The sequence below is a fragment of the Aedes albopictus genome, chromosome 3, assembly GCF_035046485.1.
Source record: "Aedes albopictus strain Foshan chromosome 3, AalbF5, whole genome shotgun sequence".
Taxonomy (NCBI): domain Eukaryota; kingdom Metazoa; phylum Arthropoda; class Insecta; order Diptera; family Culicidae; genus Aedes; species Aedes albopictus.
In genome coordinates, this window is record NC_085138.1 from 134,667,068 (window position 1) to 134,693,096 (window position 26,029).

General features: G+C 45.1%; 1 protein-coding gene across 8 annotated transcripts in view; it reads left to right on the top strand.

Annotated features, from left to right (window-relative positions):
- LOC115254245 (galactokinase) overlaps window positions 1-26,029 on the top strand; it is a 154,149-nt gene that overhangs the window by 125,188 nt on the left and 2,932 nt on the right. For all 8 annotated transcript variants that reach the window (XM_062857345.1, XM_062857338.1, XM_062857340.1 and 5 more), the window contains 4 exons: window positions 5,308-5,478; window positions 5,640-5,765; window positions 19,513-19,694; window positions 20,602-20,714. In XM_062857345.1, the coding sequence (XP_062713329.1) occupies window positions 5,308-5,478; window positions 5,640-5,765; window positions 19,513-19,694; window positions 20,602-20,714 (592 nt within the window). The remainder of the gene's footprint in view (window positions 1-5,307; window positions 5,479-5,639; window positions 5,766-19,512; window positions 19,695-20,601; window positions 20,715-26,029) is intronic.

Below are 26,029 nucleotides of genomic sequence, written 5' to 3' on the forward strand. Positions count from 1 at the left end.
GTGTCACACGATGCGCTCTGCGTCATCACATGGTGCCTCTCGGCCTCTCGGTATCCTTATCGGGGTCCTCCCGAATGTCCGGTTTGTGCTGGTTTAGAGGAAACGGCGGAACACGGTTTATTTGTTCATTTCATTCATTTAGTTGATATCAAATTCATGATAATACTGAATCAACAATTTGCCGCCATAATACTCGATTTGCAGCTGCAGGTCTCCAACGTCGGTCACGCCCAACACTCGCCAGATCACGCTCCACCTGGTCCGCCCATCGTGCTCTCTGCGCTCCACGCCTTCTTGTACCAACCGAATGGTTAGCAAACACCAGCTTTGCAGGGTTGTTGTCTGGCATTCTTGCAACATGCCCTGCCCACCGTATCCTTCCGGCTTTGGATGCTGGGTTCGCCGTAAAGTGCCGCGAGCTCGTGGTTCATCCTTCTCCGCCACACACCGTTCTCCTACACGCCGCCGAAGATCGTCTTTAGCACCCGTCGCTCGAAAACTCCGAGTGCTTGCAGGTCCTCCTCGAGCATCGTCCATGTCTCGTGTCCGTAGAGAACCACCGGTCTTATTAGCGTCTTGTACATGGTACATTTGATGCGGGGGTGAATCTTTTTTTGTACCACAGTTTCTTCTGGAGCCCATAGTAGGCACGACTTCCACTGATGATGCGCCTTCGTATTTCACGGCTCACGTTATTGTCAGCCGTTAGCAAGGAACCGAGGTAGACGAATTCTTCTACCACCTCGAAAGTATCTCCGTCTATCGTAACATTGCTGCAAGGCTTGTCCTGTCTCGCTCAGTCCCACCTACCAGCATGTACTTTGTCTTAGCCGCATTCACCACCAGTTCGACCTTTGCTGCTTCACGTTTCAGGCGGGTGTACTGTTCTGCCACCGTTCCAAATGCTCTAGCAATAATATCCATGTCATTCGCAAAACAGACAAATTGGCCGGATTCCGTGAAGATCGTACCCCGGCTGTTGAGCCCAGCTCGTTGCATAACACCTTCCAGGCCGATGTTGAATAGTAGGCAGGAAAGTCCATCACCTTGTCGTAGTCCCCGTCGAGATTCAAATGAATTGGCTAGTTCACCCGAAATCCTTACGCCCCAAGTAACACACTTGTCACAGAAAAGTCACGGTAGCGCAGGTTTTTGTTGCGCAGAAGTCACTGTAACCTACTTCTAACAAATGAATACTAACTTGCTAGAAGTAAGTTACAGTGACCTCTGCGCAACAAAAACCTGCGCCGCAGTGACTCTTCTGTGACAAGTGTGTTACTTGGGGCTGTTCTGCACACCGTCCATCGTTGCTCTTATCAGTCTAGTCAGCTTCCCGGGAAAGCTGTTCTCGTCCATAATTTTCCATAGCTCTGTGCGGTCGATACTGTCGTATGCCGCTTTGAAGTCGATGAACAGGTGATGCGTTGGGACCTGGTATTCACGGCATTTCTGGAGGATTTGCCGTACGGTAAAGATCTGGTCCGTTGTCGACCGGTCGTCGATGAAACCGGCTTGGTAACTTCCCACGAACTCATTTACTTCAGGTGAAAGACGACGGAAGATGATCTGGGATAGCACTTTGTAGGCGGCATTCAAAATGGTGATCGCTCGAAAGTTCTCACACATTAACTTGTCGCCTTTCTTGTGGATGGGACAGATTATCCCTTCCTTCCACTCCTCCGGTAGCTGTTCGGTTTCCCAGATCTTGACTACTAACTGGTGCAGACAGGTGGCCAACTTTTCCGGGCCCATCTTGATGAGTTCTGCTGCGATACCGTCCTTAACAGCCGCTATGTTGTTAACTTCCCTCAGGTGGGAGTTGATTCGTTCCCGTCCTCTGCTGCACCAACATAGTCATTTACTCCGCTGCCTTGGTCCTCCGTGCCAACATTCTCTTCGCCATTCAGGTGCTCGTCGAAGTGCTACTTCCACCTTTCGATCACCTCACGTTTGTCCGTCAGGAGGCTCCCGTCCTTATCCCTGCAGATTTCGGCTTGCGGCACGTAGCCTTTGCGGAATGCGTTGAGCTTCTGGTAGAACTTACGTTTTTTTATGGGAACGGCACAGCAGTTGCATTTCCTCGCACTCCGCTTCTTCCAGGCGGCGCTTTTTCTCCCGGAAGAGATGGGTCTGCTGCTTCTACTTCTGTCTGTATCGCTCCACATTCTGTCGGGTTCCATGCTGCAGCATTACCGCCCGCGCTGCATCCTTCTCCTCCAGAACCGCTCTGCACTCCTCGTCGAACCAATCGTTTCGTTGACTCCGTTCTACGTACCCGATAGTGCTCTCGGCTGCGTTGTTGATGGCTGCTTTGACTGTACTCCAGCAGTCCTCTAGAGGAGCCACATCGAGCACACCCTCGTCCGGCAACGCTGCCTCGAGATTCTGCGCGTATGCGGTGACGACATCCGGTTGCTTCAGTCGCTCTAGATCGTACCGGGTCGGCCACCGATAATGTGCATTGTTAATTACGGAGAGTTTTGGGCGCAGTTTAACCATCACCAGGTAGTGATCAGAGTCGATATTAGCACCACGATAGGTCCTGACGTCGATAACGTCGGAGAAGTGCCGTCCATCAATCAGAACGTGGTCGATTTGCGATTCCGTTTGTTGTGGTGATCTCCATATGTAACGTTACGGGAGGCTGTGCTGGAAGAAGGTGCTACGAATGGCCATGTTCTTGAAGGCGGCGAAATCGATGAGGCGTAGGCCATTTTCGATCGTCAGCTGGTGGGCGCTGAACTTTCCAATCGTCGGTCTGAATTCCTCCTCCTGGCCTACCTGAGCGTTTAGATCCCCTATGATGATCTTGACGTCGTGGTTTGGGCAGCTGTCGTACTCGCGTTCGAGCTGCGCGTAAATGCGTCTTTGTCATCATCAGTGCTTCCGGGGTGAGGGCTGTGCACGTTTATTATGCTAATGTTGAAGAATCGGCCCTTGATCCTCAACCTGCACATTCTTTCGCCGATCACGCGCCTCTGCATGTCGCCCATCACTATAAAAGCTGTTCCCAGCTCACGTGTGTTGCCGCAACTCTGCTAGATGGTATGATTACCTCTAAACGTTCGCACCAAAGATCCTGTCCTACACACCTCCTGCAGCGCTACGATTCCGAATCCGCGGTCCTTCAGTATATCGGCGAGTATGCGGGTGCTCCCGATGAAGTTGAGAGATCTGCAGTTCCACGTACCGAGCTTCCAATCGCAAGTCCCTTTTCGTCGCTGTGGTCGTCGCCATTGGTATCGGTTCGCATTCTTCTCTTGTTGATTTTCCGGTGCTAGTCTTTTTTACGGCTGGCTCGCAGGGCCTGACACCAACCCACTAACCCAGGGAGCTGGGCTTACCTTCCCGGAAGCTACGGGTTCTGCATTGGCATTTCCTCCAACTACAGTGCTAAATAGCTAGGCTCGAGCGCCAGTCTTCGCAGGGGGTGGTGTTTTTAATGGGCGCCCAGGAGATAATATTTTACCTGAGCTTCCACCCCGGAATCAGCGTCTTATACAGAGCGAATTTTGTTTGCATTTGCAAGTTACGGGACCCAAGCTGGCTACAAAATCCGTAAAAGGCCCTGTTCGCAGCTGCAATACGCCTTTTCACTTCACGAGAAACGTCATTGTTACATGTCACAAGTGTTCCAAGATAAACAAATTCTTCATCAACTTCAAACACTTCCCCATAAATCACTACCTCAGCACTAACACCACTAGGCCTGCTTCTGTCTCTACCCGCTATCATGTACTTCGTCTTGGTAGAGTTAATCGTCAAGCCTATCCTCGCTGACTCTCTCTTCAGAGGAGCATGAGCTTCCTTCACTACCCTACGATCGATGCCGATGAGATCAATATCATCCGCAAAACCGAAGAGCGTGTGCGACCGTGTGAGTCATTTCTTTGCACACCTGACCTCCTAATCGCTCCTTCGAGTGCAATGTTGAACAATAAATTTGAAAGAGCATCTCCCGGCTTCAATCCATCCAAGGTCACAAACGACGTAGACACTTCGTCCGCGATCCGAATACTTGATTTTGATCCATCCAGCATTGCGCGTACCAACCTAATTAGTTTCGCCGGAAAACCATGTTCTGACATTATCTGCCAAAGCTCATTTCTTTGCACTGAAGCGTATGCTGCTGTAAATTCAATGAACAGATGGTTAGTCTGCAAGTTATATTCTCGAATTTTATTTAGGATCATCCGCAGGATAAGCATTAGATACGTCGTTGATCGGCCCTCACGAAAACCAGCCTGGTATTCCACGACGAAGGACTCCTCAAGAAGTCGCAGTCTGTTGAACAGGACACGTGACAGTATCTTATACGCCGAATTTTAAAGGGTAATTCCTCTGTAATTGGCACTCTCCAGTCTGTGCCCTTTCTTGTAGATTGGGCATATGAGGCCATCCAACCAGCTGGTGGGCTCTTCATCCTCCCAAAGCTTTATAATAATGTGGTGGATTGATGGATGTAGCTGCTCGCTTCCGTGTTCAAGAAGCTCGACCGGGATCTCGTCCTTCCTAGCAGCCTTGCTGTTTTTCAGCTCCTTCTTGTATATACGTGGGGTAATATGCACTGAAAAAGTACAATAGGAAATTCCTCAAACTTCACAGATCCGCACTTTTTGGGGACAACCTGTCGTCGAGTAAGCATAACTCAAACGATGCGATGTTGCTGCTGTTTCTGTTGTTAAATATTATTTTGGGGAGAAGGTATCCGGCGCTACCAGAACTGAAGTGAGGTTTGCATTCGTTGCGCTGTAGACCAGCCAGCAGTGCCAGTGTGTGGGAGTAGCTGCTGCCCATGCATTGTTGTAGTGCGTATATTATGTGTGTGCGCGCAAAAAAGCAGATGTGCAGATCTTTCGACAATATATCTCGGGCTGCTGTTGCTGTACAAACAACGGTAATATCTGGTCGGGTGAAAATTGATTAATTTTATGCACAATACGGTGGCCCTTATCGCGGGTCAGCAGTAAATTGTGGGTCGATGCACAGCTGATTTTGGATCGAGTTTTCGGAGGTTGTGTAATTTTACAGATTATGGTGTGTTTCTGACTGAGTTGGTCAAACAAACATCAAGGAAGTTTGAACAGGAGTACATACAGCAGCTTTTCATGGCTATTGATATTCGAAATACAAACTTAATGAACCTTATCAACACAAAACAGTTCTGTATCCTCTTCTCATCTACTTTCTCTAATAAACGAGTTCAAAAGAGTGTACGACTCTTAATTGGACCTGCATGAATCCCTCTACAAAAACGCACTTAATTGCAAATTCCTGTGAAAGTAATCCATATTTCTACCCTTCTAGATGGCTCAACTACGTCAAAGGTGTGATGTTCCACTTCGGCCAAACGGTGCCCGGCTTCAACGCAGTCATTCATTCCAACGTGCCCGTCGGTGGAGGCCTCTCGAGCAGTGCCGCCTTGGAAGTGGCCACCATCACCTTCCTGCAGCAATTGACGGCTCGCAAAATCGAAAAGTAAGTCACACTCGTTTGCTCGTTTCAGCCATCACCATCATCATATCCCGAAGGACCGGAGTATGGTGGCATGGTGCGTAAATTTGTGTGCTGAACACAAGCTGTTGGTAAATGATTGCGCTTTGCATATAATGTTTGTCCACACTCTCTTTCGTACATAGGGACAGCGATAAGGCCCTGATTTGCCAGAAAGCGGAGCACACGTTCGCAAACATGCCCTGCGGTATCATGGACCAGCTTATCTCGGTGTGTGGACAAAAGAACCGAGCGCTGTTGATTGACTGTCGGTGAGTTGATACAGGGAGGGGGCGCGTGGGGGATAAGAAATTCTGGGGAAAGTTACGGGTTTACCTGACCAACGGAAACCAGCAGTGGTAAGTTCGAACAAACAGTGCACGGGAAAGATACCCGTCTAATCCCTGTAAGGATTGGAGAGTTGGGGAGAACGGGTTATTGGAAACATTCTAAGAAAACGATTTCTCTCGTTCTCTTTAATTTCTAGCACTCTACCTCAAATTATGTCTGATTCTAGGCTTAGTATTTACTGAGTAGTTTGGCCTTCCAAAGAAGTTTGCTGCAATGTAACCTAACTCCAAAATTCACCACCTTCTTCGATCCTGGCCGACCTTCCTCCAGTTTCCTTGAAAGTTTAAGGTTCCCAGCGTTTGCGATTGCCCACAAAAACACCGAGATCTACCTACTTCCCACTGTATTGTATTTCCATTTTCCATAGCGCGTTTCACACGAATTCCCCATAGTTATACCATGTAATACTTGCACAATGTAAACTTCACGTGCACCACGAAGCCCGGACAGCGGCACGGAAACAGGATGCGGTGGGACCCGTCCGTCAGTCTCAGGACACAAAGTTGTTTATATTTGAGCTGGGTTTTGTGGAAGAAGTTATCATCTTCTACATGACCAGTACAAACGAGGCTAAATTGTTTGATGCATATCTCTTTAATTAAGGTACACAAATGAATTCTGACATTGCTGTGTTCTCTCATTGTGTGTTTCTGCTGTTCGCTTGTAACCGACGTTGTATTATTTGAGAATGGCAGGATGGGTGGATTCTCCGTTTGTGCGGCCGGCGTCTGCTGTCATCCTATGGAAAGGATGTCATTTATTTCCACTCGCCGCACGTATATTGGATATTACTATGGGAATTGGTCAAGCGAATTTGCAGAGAAAGGATTTCATATGAGTAATCACTGTTATGTGAAATCTTCCATATTTTTTACAACAAAACTGACTAGTTATTTTCAAGGAAACCATTTAAAATTCCTTAAGTACTCCAGAAATTTTCATAACCCATTATTTTCCCTGCGTGCTTCCGCTTGGCTGGATTAAGATTTCCGTTCGGAGAAGGTCATCGTCGTCTGTTTGCTCGGTTGGCGTGGCGTGGTTAAGACCTAACCATCCACACACACACAAAGCTGTAGACAGATTTCCAACCATTCAGGCAAACCGAAAGCAATTTGTCACATGTCTTCACCCTGATGGCAGCTCATCCCACAGACTGAGTCAGTAGTGTCTGTTTCTTCAAAGAATCTTACGAAAGGAAATTAACATCAATACGTCGTCGTTGGGCGGAAGATGTGGAGTTAAGGAGGCACCTGGTGGTATAGCTATTGTAGATAGCTTGGTATGCTTACTGCTGCTCTTTTAGACTCTATCAAGTTGGTTGGCCTACTTGTAAGGAAAAGCTTAACACCGAAGACGATTACGACAGCAGCGATGGGAAACAGTGGAAACTGTGCCAACTACCATCTACCCGAGCAATACTTACTACTTTCAGTCCTGAACACCCACGGTGCAGTGCTGCAGAGGGTCGAATCGGAAGATCTCCATCGCCATCACCTTGACCTGTGGCCAAGTCAAATTTCTGTCGACTTGCTTGATTCCGTTGTTGAGGCTGCGCTGCGTTGAGTCTCTAAGTCTGCTTCTGATGCGATATCCTGCTGGTTTCCAAGCTAACGCTTGTTTGCAGATTTCGTTTCCGCCCCTGCGCAGAGTGTGACCGACTCACCTCCACTTTCGCTCCCGAATTTCTGTCGCTATCGACTTTTGATGACATCGACGATGGAGCTCCACATTGGAGATCCAATTGTCAGGACACCTTGCATGAATTATATACCGCAGACCAAGTTTCAATGCCGTACAGCAGCACAGATTTCACGTTCGAGTTGAAAATTTGGATTTTAGTGCGTCGACTGGTTAATCTGATTGTTTTTGCCTTTCTCGTACACTAAGTGTACTGGAAAGGCTATGTTCACTCCAAAAACGACTTTTTGATAGAAAGCTCGGAGGGTCGAATCACATATACCAATCGTCTCAGCTCGACGAATTGAGGTGATGTCTGTGTGTGTATGTGTGTGTGTGTGTGTGTGTGTGTGTGTGTGTGTGTGTGTGTGTGTGTGTGTGTGTGTGTGTGTGTGTGTCTCTGTGTGTGTCTCTGTGTGTCTCTCTGTGTGTGTGTGTGTGTGTGTGTGTGTGTGTGTGTGTGTGTGTGTGTGTGTGTGTGTGTGTGTGTGTGTGTGTGTGTGTGTGTGTGTGTGTGTGTGTGTGTGTGTGTGTGTGTGGACAAAAAAACACATCATTTTTTTTTAACTAAACCTCAACCGATTTTAATGACCGATGGTTCATTCGACGCGGAATGTGGTCCCATTGTTTCCTATTGAAAATGGTTCGGATCGGTCCAGCCGTTCCGGAGTTATGGCCATTTAGGTGTTCCGGATTGGTACCCCAGGAAGGGGCCAGATACGAAAACGCTACAAACCCATCCATGCGACACATCTGACATTATTCCTGGAGAAATCCTAGGATAAGTCCTAAAATATTCGTCGGAGAAAATCTTTGAGGCATTCCCGGGGGAGTTTTTGAAGGATTCCCTTGAAAAGTTTTTGGAAGAACCCCTGAAGGGCATTCTAAAGGAACACATTCAAAACATCACGGAAAAAATCTTAGAGGAATCTCTGGAAGAGTTCTTGAAAAAATCAATGGATCTTGTTCAAGGGTTTCTTGGAGGAAAAAAAGAACATCAAGATACATTCCTGAAATAATCGCAGGGCGAACTTCTGTAGAAATAATTTTGCAGGAGCTGCACGGGGTATTCTTGAAGAAATTCATAGATGGATTTCTGAACAAATCCGTGACTGAACTCTTAGAAGATTTTTCCAATACTAACAGTTAGAAGAGTTCCTCGAAATTGCTTCCATTCCTGGAGCAATCCGTGGAAGAATTCCGGGAGCAATCCGTGGGAAAATTTTTGGAGAAATCCCTGTTAAAATTCCTGAAAGAATTACTGGATAAATCAATAGAGGAATTCTTGGAGGAATCTCTGGGGAAATTTTTGAAGAATTAACTGTAGCGTTTCTTGGAGGAATCCCTGGAGAAAATCCTGGATGAATTTCTGAAGCAATCCTTGGGAGAATTTCTAGAGTAATCTCTAGAGTAAATCTGGAAGGAAATCCTAGGGAAATTTTTGGATAAATTCCTGGATGAATCCCTGAAGCAATTCTTGAAGGAATCTCTAGAAGAATCCTGGGAGGAACCTCAGTAGGAATTTTCGGCGGAATTTCTGGAGGCTTCCCTGAGAAATTTTCTAAAGTATACCTGAAGGAATTCTTAGAAATCCATAAATAAATTCCAGGATGAATTTCTGGAGAAATCCCTGGATGAATTCGTGGAGGAATTCCTGGAAGATTTTTATTTATTTATTTATTTCATTTCGTCAACCGACGTAGACTAGTACATTATACATATACATATTTTTTTCTTATTTCTTAATATTATAATTATGAAGTACATTGAAAAATATATGAAAAAAAAGAATTAAATTATGTAGTGTTTTGTTTTTTTTAAGTGTTCCTATTTCTAATGGTACGAAAATATGTTTTTAAATTTTGCCTGGACATGGTAAAGTCAATCGTTTCGCAATGTTTATTATAAGCAACCATCATGCGATTTATAGGCCCAAATTTGGCGTAGTTTGTTCGGTGGTGGTTACTTGCGAAAATATTCCGACTTCTTAATTGCCGAGTGGGTATATAAAAATTTAGTTTTGATAAGATTTCAGGCGAGTCTATACGATGCGAAACGATATCGTTTACGAATGAAATCATTGCGATTTCACGCCGCTCTTGCAGAGTTTGTATGTCAATAAGCATGCAGCGTGCTTTGTAAGACGGAAGTGGAAATGATGTCCAGCCTAATTTACGGAGAGCAAACAGTAGAAATTGTTTTTGCACTGATTCTAATCTTTCTTCGTGCGTGGTTGAAAAAGGAGAACATACAGTGCTGCAGTATTCTAAAATAGATCTAACATAGGCAATATAAAGTGTTTTAATTGTATATGGGTCATGAAAGTTATAGCAGAAGCGCTTAATGAACCCTAGCATATTATTACCCCTGTGAATGATTGTGTTGTAGTGGTCAACGAATGTAAGTTCTCTAGAGCAATACCGAGAGGAATCCTTTGAGGATTTTTTGGAGGAATTTTTGGAGGGACCCTTAGAGGGATCCCTGAAGGAATTCTTAAAAAAAAATCTGGAGGAAGGAGGAATTCTTGGAAATCCCTAGAGAAATGCCGGGAGGAAGAAATTTCTGAATAAATCTTTCGATGAATCCCTAGAGAAATTTCCGGAGAAATCCTTTGAGGAATTTCTGAACAGATAACTTAAGGTGGATCTGTGAAGGAATTCTTTAAAAAATCCCTGGAGGAATTCCTGAAACAATCCCTGGAGAAATATCTGGAGCAAATCCTGGAGGAACTTCTGGACATATTTTTGGGGGAATCCTTTGAGGCATTTGAAGAGGAATCCCTGGAGGAATTCCTGGAGAAATATCTAGAGGAATTCTTGAAAGAATTTTCTGGAAGATTCTCTGGAGAAATTCCTGGAGCAATCCCTGGATGAATTCCTAGAGAAATTTCTGAAGGAATCAGAAGGAATCCCTGAAGCAATTCTTGGAGGAATTCCTGAATAAATTCCCGGAGAAAAAAATCCTGTAGGATTTCCTGAACAAATCCATGGAGGAATTAATGTACGAGTCTCTGAGCGTACTCCTAGAGAAATTCCTTAAACAATTCCTGAAGAAATGCCTGGGGTAATCCCAGGACTAATTCTGGGAGGAAACCCTGGACGAAATCCTCTAGGAATGCATAAAGAAATCACTTTGAGGAATTCCTGGGGAAACTCCTAGAGGAACTCTTGGATGAATTTTTGGAGGAATGCCTGTAGGAATATCTAGAGGAGTGCACAGTGTACAAATTCGACCGATAAAAAGGACGCAATTCAGTTCCAGTCGCTAAGCAATCGACAGATACCCATTCTTAAGCAAAAATCGAATGATGCCAACCCCTTTCCTGAAAAACATCGCCAAGTGTCTTATTTTGGCCATTTTCCCCTAAATTTGTCAGAAATATTTGAACATATCAAACTTAAATCCAAAAAGGTTGGGAGGAACCCTGAATATTTCAAAAAAATCATGTAGCAATGTTGGACAACTTGGTTTAGTATATCTTTATCACTTTTGATCGCAATAAGTGTCTCATTTTGTCCAATATCCCCTATAAAATGAGAATATTTGAGAATTCTGGATTATTTTGAACAAAAAACCATGCAAAGTCGTTAAAAATCATGCTACTGCGTGGAGTAACGCCTAACGGGTTCGGTCTTGTCCATCACATTCAGAGATGATGTCCCATTTTGTGCAATATCCCTTATAAATATGGAATATTTGAGAATTTTGAATGAATTTCAACAAAAAAAAACATGCAAAGCCATTCAAAAGTGGTAATACTGAATGGAGAAACCCTGAACAGATCATCTTTTGTCCATCGCATTCAATGATGTCTCATTTTGTCCAACATGCCCTATTAATTCAGAATATTCAAGAATGTCAGTGAATTTCAACAAAAAAAAAAACATACAAAGTCGTTCTAAAGTCTGATGATCATCTCTGAATGTGATTTACAAGACACGACCCGTTTGGCGTTTCTCAATGCTGTAGCATGACTTTTGAACGATTTTGCATGGTTGTTTGTTCAAAATCATCAGAACATCTCGAATATTTTCATTGTATAGGGGATATTGGACAAAATGAGACACTTATTGTGATCAAAAGTAAAAAAACATTTGCTAAAACAAGTTGTCTGTCATTGGTACATGTAGGTTTTTTGAAATATTAAGGTTATCGTCCAATTGACAATTCCTGAAGAAGTTCCTGGGGTGATCCCTGGAGGAATTCTGGCAGGAAACCCTGGAGGAGTCCCTGGAGAAACTTATAGACGAAATCCTGGAGGAATGCCTAAAGGAATCCCTTTGAGGAATCCCTGGGGGAACTCCTAGAGGAACTCTTGGAGGAACTTCGGAAGGAATGCCTGTAGGAATATCTGGAGGAGTGTCTGGATGAAATTCTGGAGGAATCCCTGACGGAATTCCTGGAGGAATCTCTGAAGGAGATGTTGGGGAACCAGATCCATGGGGAAATTCTTGGGAGGGTTTAGGATAAATTCCAAAAGGAATTTCTGGTGGAATGCTTGGAGGTAAGTCTAGATAAATCCCTGGAGGAATCCGTATAGAAATTCCAATAGAAACCCCTGAAGGAATTCTTTGAGAAACTTCTCGAGGAATGCCTGGAGGTATTACTGGAGGAATTTTAAGTACAATCTCTAAAGGATTCCCTAGAGGAATTTCTGAAGGATTTTCTAGGATAATGTCGTGAGCAATTCCTGGAGGAATATGTCGACAAATTCTTGATGGAATTTCTATAGGAATTCCTGGAACAATCCCTGAATAAATTCTCGGATGAATCCTTAGAGTGATTCTTCGAGAAATGCCTTGGAGGAATTCTTGAAAGAATCCCTGGAGGATGTCCAAGAAGAATCTTTAGAGAAATTCCTGGAGGAATTTCTAAAAGATTCACTGGAGCATTTCCAAGAGGAATTCCTGGAGGAATTCTTTGAGGAACCCCTGAAGATATTTCTGGAGGAATACCTGTAAGAATCACTAGAAGAGCTTCTGGAGGAATCTCTATAGGAATTCCTGAAGGAATTTATAGAGGAATCCCTGCAAGAATTCATGAGGGAATCCCAAGAGAAATTCCTGAAGAATTCCCAGGAGGTGGAACTGATGAAGTCACAGACGGAATTCTTGGAGAAATTCTGAAGGAATCTTAGCCCGGGAGCGGACGCGTCGTGTACTGAGTACACGCACCATGAAAAATGCACGCTTGTGGTACACGGCGTGAGCGTGGTGTAGCTGTAGGTGGTCGAAGACGCAACTGCTCGAGGGTTAAGAAGAGTTAACGAAGGAACTCATGTATCCTTGGGGAAATTCCTGAAGAAACCCCAGAAGGGACCCCGGAAGCAATCCCAAGAGGAATTCCTATGGGAATCTCAAAACAGTTCCTGGAGGAAGTCCTGGATTAATTTCTGATGGAGTTTTTGAAAGAATTCCAGGAGGAATTCGTAAAGAAATCCTAAGAAGAGTTCGTAGGGAAATTCGTGGAGGATTTGTGGGAAAATTGCTGGAAGAATTCGTCGATGCATCTTTGCAGAAGTATCTGTAAAAATGTCTGACGGAATCGTGCGAGGAATTCCTGAAGCATTTCTTGGAACAAGCCCTGAAACAATCACTATCGGTACCCCGCAAGACGTTCATTGAAGAATTCACGAAGAAGAAGAATCCTTGGAGAATACCTGGAGGAATTAGTGAAGGAGACCCTGGAGGAATTCTTTAAACAATCCCAGATTTTCGCTCTTAGCATTATGTTTATTTGAATTACATACAAGTGAAAATTTGTGAATTTCTTGCTATTATACTCTATAGCAGCATACAGCAGCATATCTCTTACCCTACCGCAACTGGTTCCGGCATATCCGGAAAATTATTCGTGTTGTTTTTCCTTGAATAAAATCACAAAATTGTACCATTAAACCAAGCTTGTTTTATTAAGTGTTAAATTCTATGATAAGATTGAAGTGGTACCTACTCAAACCAATTTTGATAATAGTGGCTGAAATCCTTAATAATTCAAATTGTTTATTTCTTTGATGTTTTTTTTCTGGAACACTTAGAAGATGGCTAAAAGAAGAAGAAGAAGATGGTGTAACCTCTCATAGAGTTTCCAACCTAAAATAATTAATTTGATGTTAGCTTTGCTACAACTGTAAATTATGCAGCGAGTAAATGTAAATTACATGCAATGGAAAGTTTGGATTATATACAAACCAACGATTAGTTTGAATTTTCTCATCTCATCAATCTCGCCTGAGATCCCAAACCCCGTCGTTCCGGCATTGGTGCTGGAATCCCCTATTTTCGGCCTGATTGTCTACAGTATTCTGACAAGCACGTGCTGGAATCCCAGAAGCGTCGTTCAGAGCATCCTTCATCGTCGAAAGCGTGAGTTTAGTGCCAGTGGTTCCCAACTAGTATTCCCAAGTAAATTTTCTAGTAAATTAAAATTAAATCTCGTGAGTCGCGTACTTTTCTTGCATGCATCAACTTAATTTGCAGGTTGAGAATTAGTAGACTGAACAGGTGAGTATTCCTTAGTGCGGTCTTAAGTCGGCCCGGAGATCGAATAGAGGTGAGCTGGCCTAGGGCGTGCGGACGTCCATGCCACAGACGCGTGAGCGTCATTGGAAGTTACAATGGCTCGAATTAAAAAAAAAATCTGGTGGCTGATTGGTGGGTTCACGCACAAACCACGCCCCCCCCCCCCCTCTGGCTACGCTCATGGTGCGACTCGTCAGCCTTTTACGAATGGGTGGGATTTATAGTTTCGAGTGGGATGGCACGGCTGTAAAATTCGGTACATCGCCGTTCATACAACCATCGTTTCAGTACCGTGAGTATTGATACCCACTTTCTGGTCGGTTTACCCTAATTTGCCCCTGATTTTCGAGTGCGTGGCTCGTGCACTTGTGCCTATTTTGGAAATTAGACATTTCAAACGAAATAGTTGTTTTTGATAATTTGTTTATGGCAAACATTTTTATTAAATAACGAAGCAATATTTTCAAAATCGGTTTTCTTGCACAGAGTATGGATCAAGGTATCTCCTGTTTTTTCCCAGATGGAAGAGGATTTTAGTTTTCGCAGAAACCATTTTTTAAACAAAATTTCACAAAAAAAAAAATGGTTTCTGCAAAAACGAAAAACATTTTCCACCTCGAAAAAAAATCAGGAGATACCTTGATCAATACTCTACATGTGTACGAAAACCGATTTTGAAAATATTACTTCTTTATTTTATAACAAATCAAAAACTAAAAAAATGAGGAAATGCTTCCAGTTTCGTCTTAAAGATAAATAACCCCAAAAATCAAAATATTATTTTGGGGCGAAATTGATCAGCATACAATTAAACATCGCTTAGAAAAAAATGCTTTCTCCGCTTATAGTTGCTTTTTTAAACCCGATTGACTCTTACAGCTAGTCCATTTGACTCTTAAAATGCAAATGAAATTTTGAAATTGTCCCATAAACACCTAAATGTAGGCAATTTCCTTTGAATAAGTTATTTCTATCACGACAAATGACTATTTCATCAAAAAATGTTTTTTCTTAACTTATTCATACTTAGAATAGCTATATAACTTCACAACCAAGGCTCCACAAAAATGTTAATGCAGAACATTTACGGAAAGTCCTAGTGGCAATCGATTGTTTAGTAGCAATGATTTCAGCTTAGTGAAAAGTATATTGAAAATACCTACAAAAATAACGCAAAACTAACTTATTTCTTAAAAATTAAAATTTCACACTTATCTCTAGACTTCTATGAGGTGAGAAGTTCAGGATCATCACGATGATTAGAAGTACCCACTATGTAATTACACTGCAATACACAAATGATCAATTTCACCCCGCTGATTAATTTGACCCCGGTTTACGGTAAAAAAAAAAACAAAAATATTGGACGCCATGTTGAATCAAATGCTGGGATCCTGATTCTGGTTCTTCGCGATCCTCCTGATTGTTTCCGCTTTGGACGGTAACATTTTATGCAGTTTTAAGATACTCTAATCAACGCTATGTGAAAGTCTAGTAGCTCTAGTGAACAATAAGTTAAATGCATCTATCTTTTATCGGGTATACCACATACATGATGGTAGCAGCAGCTTATACCCTCTCGACTCAACGGTTGCAAATTATTCATGTGACTTTCTTTGTTGACGCGAGGAGCGAAGGAACCCACCAAGACAGAGGCGACAGAGAGAGCACGACAGTTTCCTTTAGATGCCGAACGGATTAGTAAGTCTCTCGGAACAATGTTCCGTTGTTATGCTTGTACACCGAGTTTGTAGCTACCAGCAATGTCGGAAGATTAGTAACGAACTAACCGAGTACAGGGGTGTTAAGACTGGGGGCACTTTTGATGAAACACACGGATCGGAACGATCCGAGAACAACAACCAACTATGCTGGCGAGGAATCAGCTTATTGTAGCTCACACCGGTTATTTTCAGGTACCCTACACAGGGTAGAACTAAATATGTTGTGTGTGCTTTTGCTGCTTAGAATTTTCTGTGTGGCACACATACGGACAAGGGGGTGGAAGCTCAGGTAAAATATTATCTCCTGGGCGCCCATTGAAAACACCACCCCCTGCGAAGACTGGCGCTCGAGCCTAGCTATTTAGCACTGTAGTTGGAGGAAATGCCAATGCAGAACCCGTAGCTTCCGGGAAGGTAAGCCCAGCTCCCTGGGTTAGTGGGTTGGTGTCAGGCCCTGCGAGCCAGCCGTAAAAAAGACTAGCACCGGAAAATCAACAAGAGAAGAATGCGAACCGATACCAATGGCGACGACCACAGCGACGAAAAGGGACTTGCGATTGGAAGCTCGGTACGTGGAACTGCAGATCTCTCAACTTCATCGGGAGCACCCGCATACTCGCCGATATACTGAAAGACCGCGGGTTCGGAATCGTAGCGCTGCAGGAGGTGTGTTGGACAGGATCTATGGTGCGAACGTTTAGAGGTAATCATACCATCTACCAGAGTTGCGGCAACACACGTGAGCTGGGAACAGCTTTTATAGTGATGGGCGACATGCAGAGGCGCGTGATCGGTTGGTGGCCGATCGACGAAAGAATGTGCAGGTTGAGAATCAAGGGCCGATTCTTCAACATTAGCATAATAAACGTGCACAGCCCTCACTCCGGAAGCACTGATGATGACAAAGACGCATTTTACGCGCAGCTCGAACGCGAGTACGACCGCTGCCCAAACGACGTCAAGATCATCATAGGGGATCTAAACGCTCAGGTAGGCCAGGAGGAGGAATTCAGACCGACGATTGGAAAGTTCAGCGCCCACCAGCTGACGAACGAAAATGGCCTACGCCTCATCGATTTCGCCGCCTCCAAGAACATGGCCATTCGTAGCACCTTCTTCCAGCGCAGCCTCCCGTATCGTTACACCTGGAGATCACCACAACAAACGGAATCGCAAATCGACCACGTTCTGATTGATGGACGGCACTTCTCCGACATTATCGACGTCAGGACCTATCGTGGCGCTAATATCGACTCCGATCACTACCTGGTGATGGTTAAACTGCGCCCAAAACTCTCCGTTATTAACAACGTACATTACCGGCGGCCGCCCCGGTACGATCTAGAGCGACTGAAGCAACCGAATGTCGCCACCGCATACGCGCAGAATCTCGAGGCAGCGTTGCCGGACGAGGGTGTGCTCGATGTGGCCCCTCTAGAGGACTGCTGGAGTACAATCAAAGCAGCCACCAACAACGCAGCTGAGAGCACTATCGGGTACGTAGAACGGAGTCGACGAAACGATTGGTTCGACGAGGAGTGCAGAGCGGTTCTGGAGGAGAAGGATGCAGCGCGGGCGGTAATGCTGCAGCATGGAACCCGACAGAATGTGGAGCGATACAGACAGAAGTGGAAGCAGCAGACCCGTCTCTTCCGGGAGAAAAAGCGCCGCCTGGAAGAAGCGGAGTGCGAGGAAATGGAACTGCTGTGCCGTTCACAGGAAACACGCAAGTTCTACCAGAAGCTGAACGCATCCCGCAAAGGCTACGTGCCGCAAGCCGAAATCTGCAGGGATAAGGACGGGAGCCTCCTGACGGACAAACGTGAGGTGATCGAAAGGTGGAAGCAGCACTTCGACGAGCACCTGAATGGCGAAGAGAATGTAGGCACGGAGGACCAAGGCAGCGGAGGAAATGACTATGTTGGTGCAGCAGAGGACGGGAACGAACCAACTCCCACGCTGAGGGAAGTTAAGGATGCCATCCACCAGCTCAAAAACAACAAAGCGGCTGGTAAGGACGGTATCGCAGCGGAACTCATCAAGATGGGCCCGGAAAAGTTGGCCACCTGTCTGCACCAGTTAGTAGTCAAGATCTGGGAAACCGAACAGCTACCGGAGGAGTGGAAGGAAGGGATAATCTGTCCCATCCACAAGAAAGGCGACAAGTTAATGTGTGAGAACTTTCGAGCGATCACCATTTTGAATGCCGCCTACAAAGTGCTATCCCAGATCATCTTCCGTCGTCTTTCACCTAAAGTAAATGAGTTCGTGGGAAGTTACCAAGCCGGTTTCATCGACGGCCGGTCGACAACGGACCAGATCTTCACCGTACGGCAAATCCTCCAGAAATGCCGTGAATACCAGGTCCCAACGCATCACCTGTTCATCGACTTCAAAGCGGCATACGACAGTATCGACCGCACAGAGCTATGGAAAATTATGGACGAGAACAGCTTTCCCGGGAAGCTGACTAGACTGATAAGAGCAACGATGGACGGTGTGCAGAACAGCGTAAGGATTTCGGGTGAACTATCCAGTTCATTTGAATCTCGACGGGGGCTACGACAAGGTGATGGACTTTCCTGCCTACTATTCAACATCGCCCTGGAAGGTGTTATGCGACGAGCCGGGCTCAACAGCCGGGGTACGATCTTCACGAAATCCAGCCAATTTGTATGTTTTGCGGATGACATGGATATTATTGCTAGGACATTTGGAACGGTGGCAGAACAGTACACCCGCCTGAAACGTGAAGCAGCAAAGGTCGGACTGGTGGTGAATGCGGCTAAGACAAAGTACATGCTGGTAGGTGGGACTGAGCGAGACAGGACAAGCCTTGGCAGCAATGTTACGATAGACGGGGATACTTTCGAGGTGGTAGAAGAATTCGTCTACCTCGGTTCCTTGCTAACGGCTGACAATAACGTGAGCCGTGAAATACGAAGGCGCATCATCAGTGGAAGTCGTGCCTATTATGGGCTCCAGAAGAAACTGCGGTCAAAAAAGATTCACCCCCGCACCAAATGTACCATGTACAAGATGTTAATAAGACCGGTGGTTCTCTACGGGCACGAGACGTGGACGATGCTCGAGGAGGACATGCAAGCACTCGGAGTTTTCGAGCGACGGGTGCTAAGGACGATCTTCGGCGGCGTGCAGGAGAACGGTGTGTGGCGGAGAAGGATGAACCACGAGCTCGCTGCACTTTATGGCGAACCCAGCATCCAGAAGGTAGCCAAAGCCGGAAGGATACGGTGGGCAGGGCATGTTGCAAGAATGCCGGACAACAACCCTGCAAAGTTGGTGTTTGCTAACCATCCGGTTGGTACAAGAAGGCGTGGAGCGCAGAGAGCACGATGGGCGGACCAGGTGGAGCGTGATCTGGCGAGTGTTGGGCGTGACCGACGTTGGAGAGCTGCAGCTGCAAATCGAGTATTATGGCGGCAAATTGTTGATTCAGTACTATCATGAATTTGATGTTAACTAAATAAATGAATGAACATACGGACAAGTGCTGGCTGAATGTTTTACGCTGAACAAATTCCGGTCTTCTTAAGATTGTTCAGTCTTTGGAAGAGCAATTCGTGTTCAAGTAGTGAAACAATATGCATTGGCTTAATTCGTGTTCTGGTACAGGAATTGTTATATAATCCAAAATATAGAATACTTGTTGGGGGTTTTGAGACAAGTCTTCCAGCATAGAATCACATAATTTTACTTACATTCTTATCATTTCTTCCCAATAGATATCTCATTACAGAGCTGATTCCATTCGAAACTGCTGGGCTAGCAGTGCTCATCTGCAACTCCAACGTTAAGCATGAGCTATCCTCCAGCGAATACCCTGTCCGACGTAAGCAATGCCAACAAGCGCTGGAACTGATGGGACTCAAAAGCTATCGAGATGCCACCGAGAAGAACCTTGATGGTAGGTACGATGGCGGTTGCAGCAAATGTTATTCTTGCGATTGCAATTAACGAACATACGCTTTGTTGCATTATGACGAGCGCTTCGCAAGAAGTGTTTCACATCGCATTGCACTTTTCGCAAGTACGTGAACTACATTGGTGGACAATATGGGTGAACCAAAGCAGCATTGAGGCCCTTCGTTAACCCTCGTTCTGATGAATTAAATATGAATAGTGATTTTCCTGTGGTATAGAAATTTCACTATGATTTTTGAAGCATGAGAGCATTCCAAAAGGGCAGAACAGTTAATCATGAATTCCTTCAGAAATTTTAGAAATTTAACTAGAATTTTTGAATTGCTTCTACTTATCAAACAAAAAATGCTTGTTGACTGCAACGCAAAATCGCAAATAAAACATGTTATCAATTCCGAAATGTAGATATATGAGGGTTAGCAAGATTGTTTCATCGGACAGATTTGCTGCTTGCATATTGTCCAACACTGTAGCCCACCAATTTTTTGCATCTCCAGAAACTAACTTTCACACTTTCCCTACTAATGACGAACTTTTCCGCTACTGTTTTACCCAACATGGAAAAATCCCGCAACTCTTCATCCGTTGCGCTGATGCTCATTAACACACGGCGATGCCAAATAAATTTGCACCTCGTGTCAACATCCTGGCTCAACGCTTCTACGCTGGTATCCGTCCTGCCCGGGCTGCTCCAACCACTGCCATCTTCTGCACATCTGACACATTTGCGCGAATACGACTCAACCGGGGCTCACACACCTTCTATTCACCTGGTGATGACGGGGCGTTGTTGTGACGTGGGCGGCGGAACACTTCTCACCACGGGGCACAATTATGCGGCAAACCTCACGGAATTTCCTGTGCGGCAACAACTTGGCGCCCGAAAACAGCACTGAAGGGTGCTGCCGACGAGGTGCTGCTGAGAAGGGCCCGCCATGTCATCACCGAGATCAAGCGGACGATTGCCGCGGCTGAGGCACTGCGAGCGAACGATTTCGAGCGGGTAAGTTTGTTGCGGGATGTGCGAGGGTCCTAGTATTTTTAATTGTTACAGGTGAGCTACGATAAATAATTGAGTTCATTACCCGTTCGGAGAGAAACATTCATTGCAAATTCAGGAATACATCAAAATAAAACCGGCTTGGTCCATTATTTTCAATAACAAATAAAATTTAGATTGATTTTACTTGTTATTGATTCTAACACTAGCCTATCCCACTTTTTTCAATGTTGCCCGACATTCTTGCGACATGCCATGCCCACCATATCCATCCAAATTTGTCAAACTTCTGGATGATGGGTATGCCGTAGAGTACGGTGAGCTGGTTGGTTCATTCTTTGCCGCCACACTTCATTCTCCTACACACCATACGGAGATTGTCCTTAGCAGACGTTGCTGGAAAACACCAAGTGTTTGCTAGTCCTTCTCGAGCTTAGTCTAAGGCTTATGTCCGTAGAGTATCGTCGATCTTTTTTGACCGTAGCTTCTTCTGAAGTCCACCCATTGCTAATGTTTCATACACTAGGCACCCCTCCACTTTTTGCTTAAATTAGAAAAAAACCCCTCCCTTGTCGCCTTTTTTGTACACGGACCTGATTTAACGACTCATACTTTTGTCATCTGTCGGTAAGAAACCAAGGAAGACGAATTCCTCCCAGTCTCTTGTGGCATTACTTGCTTGACAATACATATCCTACTAGAATTCACATTGCTTTTCCGCATTCACCACTATTCCAACCTTTGTACTTAGGGGTTGTCCATAAACCACGTGGCCATGAGGGGGGGGGGGGTTCGGCCAATTATCATTTTGTATGGACAAATAAAAAAATTTGTATGGACAAATGACAACGCGGGGGGTTGGAAAGTCCCAAAAAAATGACCACGTGGTTTATGGACATCCCCTTACCTTACCGGTCAGACTAAGACCTGAGCTAGGGCCTGAGTGCGTCTCCAGTTCCGCACTCTGCAAAGGGTCCGCAAATTGTCCTCCACTTGATAGACCCACTTAACTCTCTGCGCACCACGTCTTCTTGTACCGGTCGGATGGCTCCCAAGAACCATTGCTATCATGCATACATTACATTTATTTGTTCAAAATCACATTTAAGACTAGACATAATCAACAATAGTAGGCCACAATCCTCGGTCGCGCCCAATGCTCGCCAGGTCACGCTCCACCTGATCCGCCCATCGTGCTCTCTGCGCTCCACGCCTTCTTGTGCCAACCGGATCAGTAGCAAACACCAGCTATCCGGGGTTGTTGTCCGGCATGCTTGCAACGTGCCCTGCCCACCGTATCCTTCCGACTTTGGCCACCATCTGGATGATTGGTTCGCCGTGAAGTGCAGCGAGCTCGTGGTTCATCCTTATCCGCCACACACCGTTCTCCTGCACACCGCCGAAGATCATCATTAGCACGCGTCGCACGAAAACTCCGAGTGCTTGCAGGTCCTCTTCGAGCATGGTCCACGTCTCGTGCCCGTAGAAGACCACCGGTCTTGTTAGCGTTTTGTGCATGATGCATTTGTTGCGTGGGTGAATCTTTTTCGACCGCAGTTTCTTCTGGAGCCCGTAGTAGGCCCGACTTCCGCTGATGATGCGCCTCCGGATTTTACGGCTCACTTTGTTGTCAGCCGTCAGTGAGGATCCGAGGTAGATGAATTCCTCCACCACCTTCTATCATAACATTACTACCCAGACGGATCCGGTCGTTTTCGGTTCCGCCTACCAGCATGTACTTTGTTTTTGAGGCATTCACCACCAGTCCGACCTTTGCTGCTTCGCGTTTCAGGCGGGTGTACAGCTCTGCCACCATTCCAAATGTTCTGGCAATAATATCCATGTCGTCCGCAAAGCACACAAATTGACCGGATTTTGTGAAAATCGTTCCCCGGCTGTTGAGCCCGGCTCGTCGCATCACACCTTCCAGGGCGATGTTGAAGAGTAGGCATGAGAGTCCGTCACCTTGTCTCAGTCCCCGGCGAGTTTCGAATGAACTGGATAGTTCACCCAAAACCCTTACGCAGTTTTGCACACCGTCCATCGTTGCTTTAATCAGTCTAGTCAGCTTCCCAGGAAAGCCGTTTTCATCCATGATTCTCCATAGATCTACGCGGTCGATACTGTCGTATGCTGTCTTGAAGTGGTGCTGGACAGGTGATGCGTTGGGACCTGGTATTCACGGCATTTCTGGAGGATTTGCTGTACGGTAAAGATCTGGTCGGTTATCGATCGGCCGTCGATGAAGCCGGCTTGATAACTTCTCACGAACTCATTAGTTTTAGATGACAGACGACGGAAGATGATCTGGGATAGCACTTTGTAGGCAGCATTCAAAATAGTGATCGCCCTGAAGTTCTCACATTCCAAATGGTCGCCTTTCTTGTGAATGGGGCAGATTACCCCTTCCTGCCACTCCTCCGGTAGCTGTTTGGTTTCCCAGATCCTGACTATCAGCCGATGCAGACAGGTGACCAACTTTTCTGGGCCCATCTTGATGAGTTCAGCTGCGATACCATCCTTACCAGCTGCTTTGTTGATTTTGAACTGGTGAATGGCATCATTAGCTTCCCTCAGCGTGGGCGTTGGTTCATTTCCGTCCTCCGCTGCACTGGCGTCGTCGTTTCCTCCGTTGTCGTGGTCTCCCGTGCCTACGTTCTCCACGCCATTCAGGTTCAGATCGAAGTGCTGCTTTCACCTTTCGATCACCTCACGTCCGTCCGTCAAGAGGCCTTCGTCTTTATCCCTGCATATTTCGGGTCGCGACACGAAGCCGATGCGGGATGCTTTGAGTTTCTGATAGAACTTCCGTGTTTCTTGGGAACGGCACAGTAATTCCATTTCTTCACACTCCGCTTCTTCCAGGCGGCGCTTTTTCTCCCGAAAGAGGCGGGTCTTCTGTTGTAATGTTCCACGTTCTGTCGAGTCCTTTGCTGCAGCATTACCGCCCTCGCTGCGTTCTTCTCCTCTAAAACCGTTCTGTATTCTTCGTCGAACCATTCGTTCCGTCGATTCCGTTCCACGTACCCGATGGTGATCTCGGTTGCGTCGTTGATGTCTGTTTTCACTGAACTCCAGCAGTCCTCTAGAGGGGCCTCATCGAGCTCGCCCTCGTCTGGCAACGCGGCCTCGAGATTCTACGCGTATGCTGAGGCGACACCCGGTTGTTTCAGTCGCTCTAGGTTGTACCGTGGTGGTCGCCGGTACCGTACATTGTTGATGACGGAGAGTTTTGGACGCAGTTTGACCATCACCAGATAGTGGTCGGAGTCGATGTTGGCGCCACGATAGGTCCTGATCCTGACGTCGATAATGTCGGAGAAGCGACGTTCGTCAATCAGAACGTGGTCGATTTGAGATTCCGGTCTGCTGTGGTGATCTCCAGGTGTAACGATAAGGGAGGCTGTGTTGGAAAAAGGTGCTACGTATGGCCATTTTTTTGGAGGCGGCGAAATCAATGAGTCGTAGGCCGTTTTCGTTCCTATGATGATCTTGACGTCGTGGCTTGGGCAGCGATCGTACTCGCGTTGTTGCAATAGACACTTTTTACCTCATACGCAAGAAATGATTCTGATTGAAAGGTTCCAATTTTAACACGCTCCTTTTTCAGTGAAAGTCGGATCCAAAGCAAAGATAACCATACACATCGTAGTTGCTACCAGAACATTCGAAGTTGCACAGAGATCCAATGAATGGTGCTTGGGACTAGCTACACAAAGGGGAAGGGGAAGGAATGTTAGTTCGACAACCGATGTTACTAGAAACCGTGGAATCCACAGCATCACCACAGTTATCTCGGGAAGGAGTATTTGTTAGTAGGGTAGTTTAAGGAGTGGATCTTCGAGCCACCTTTGGTAGCCCAAGCAACACACATGTTATAATAGAGTTACGACAGCGCAAGTTTTGGTTGTATAGAAGTTTATTTTACGTAATTCTAACATTGTGTTGAAATAACGTAAAATAAACTTCTATACAACAAAAACTTGCGCTGCCGAAACTTTTATATAACATGTGTGTTACTTGGGAGGTGATGTGATCCACTAGTTATATGAAAATACACGACACGGTCTTCATCCCGATTATGATTTATTAGGTCGCGATAGTAAACGTAATGCACATACGTCAACGATCGTTCTATATTATACGCGTCACGGCATTGATCGTTTACACAACCGTGAAAACCGACTTTCCCACGTGAGCGATTCCAAGCAACAGCATCAAAATTAAGGAAATTTTTTAATTCATGATTTTCTATTGAACTGAAACTTTGCACAGTTTTTCAGTTCCATCTAAATCGCCATTTTCCGATATCAAATTTTTATTTTGAATCACGACTAACTTTTCAAAAGGGTGTATGTTAAAATGGTTCAAAAATGTTCAAAAATCTGCACAGCCAAAATGGTTCGTTCGATTGCTATGAATTTTTCAGCAAAGTTAGATAACTAAATGGTGATTCCTAAGAAAATATACACTGTGAAAAAAAAATCTTTTTTTAACATTAAAAAATATCATTTTTGTCACAAAAACTCAAATATCTCAAAACCCTATCTTTTTACCAACGTATTTTTTTAGGGAAAACGGTCCATTGTATTAGCAATCTACCATAAAAATTTGGTGATGATAAACTAATAAACAAAAAAGTTATGACAATTCAAACATTTCACAATTTTCACATTTAGTAATAATTTTTTTAGTGTAAATTATTTCGGCCGGAAATCGCAGTTTGATGCTGGTTTTATTGTTAATGGCCTTGCGTGAGTAAAACAAGCTGTTTTTATTATGTATTATGTATATTATATGTACAGTAATGTTCCGATTTTATCACGCCCTCCGCGCATTAGTCGTTTATTCATTAGTTTGCTGTTACATTTGAGGACAAGTGTTTTCCCTCTCCTTCAAGATGAATGTTGAAAGCGTGTTTTGCAGCGTTAAACATATTGAAATGGGTATAGATGTTGAAGTATATTTCAAAGCGATTTTGAAAAGGGGCGTGATTAAATTGTTTAAACAGATGTCGCTGATGGTACGGTGGCATGACTCTCTGTACTTAGCACTTCTGGCAATTTCTCAGTTGTTGTCGTTTTCGAACTTCCTGCGCCCTGCTTTACCGATGATATACAGATGGCTCATTTGTCAAAGTCTAGACGGCAGGACGTGCCAGTCTCTTTCAGTTTATGTATGGTGCTTTCGGTAAGATTTCGTAACTCTTTTGAACATTTTTTTTCATCAAACGGTCTACAAGAGAGCGTTGAGTTGAAGACCTTTGAGAAAGCGACTGTTCATGTTGTTCGTTAGATTATAATAAACAAAATCACTTA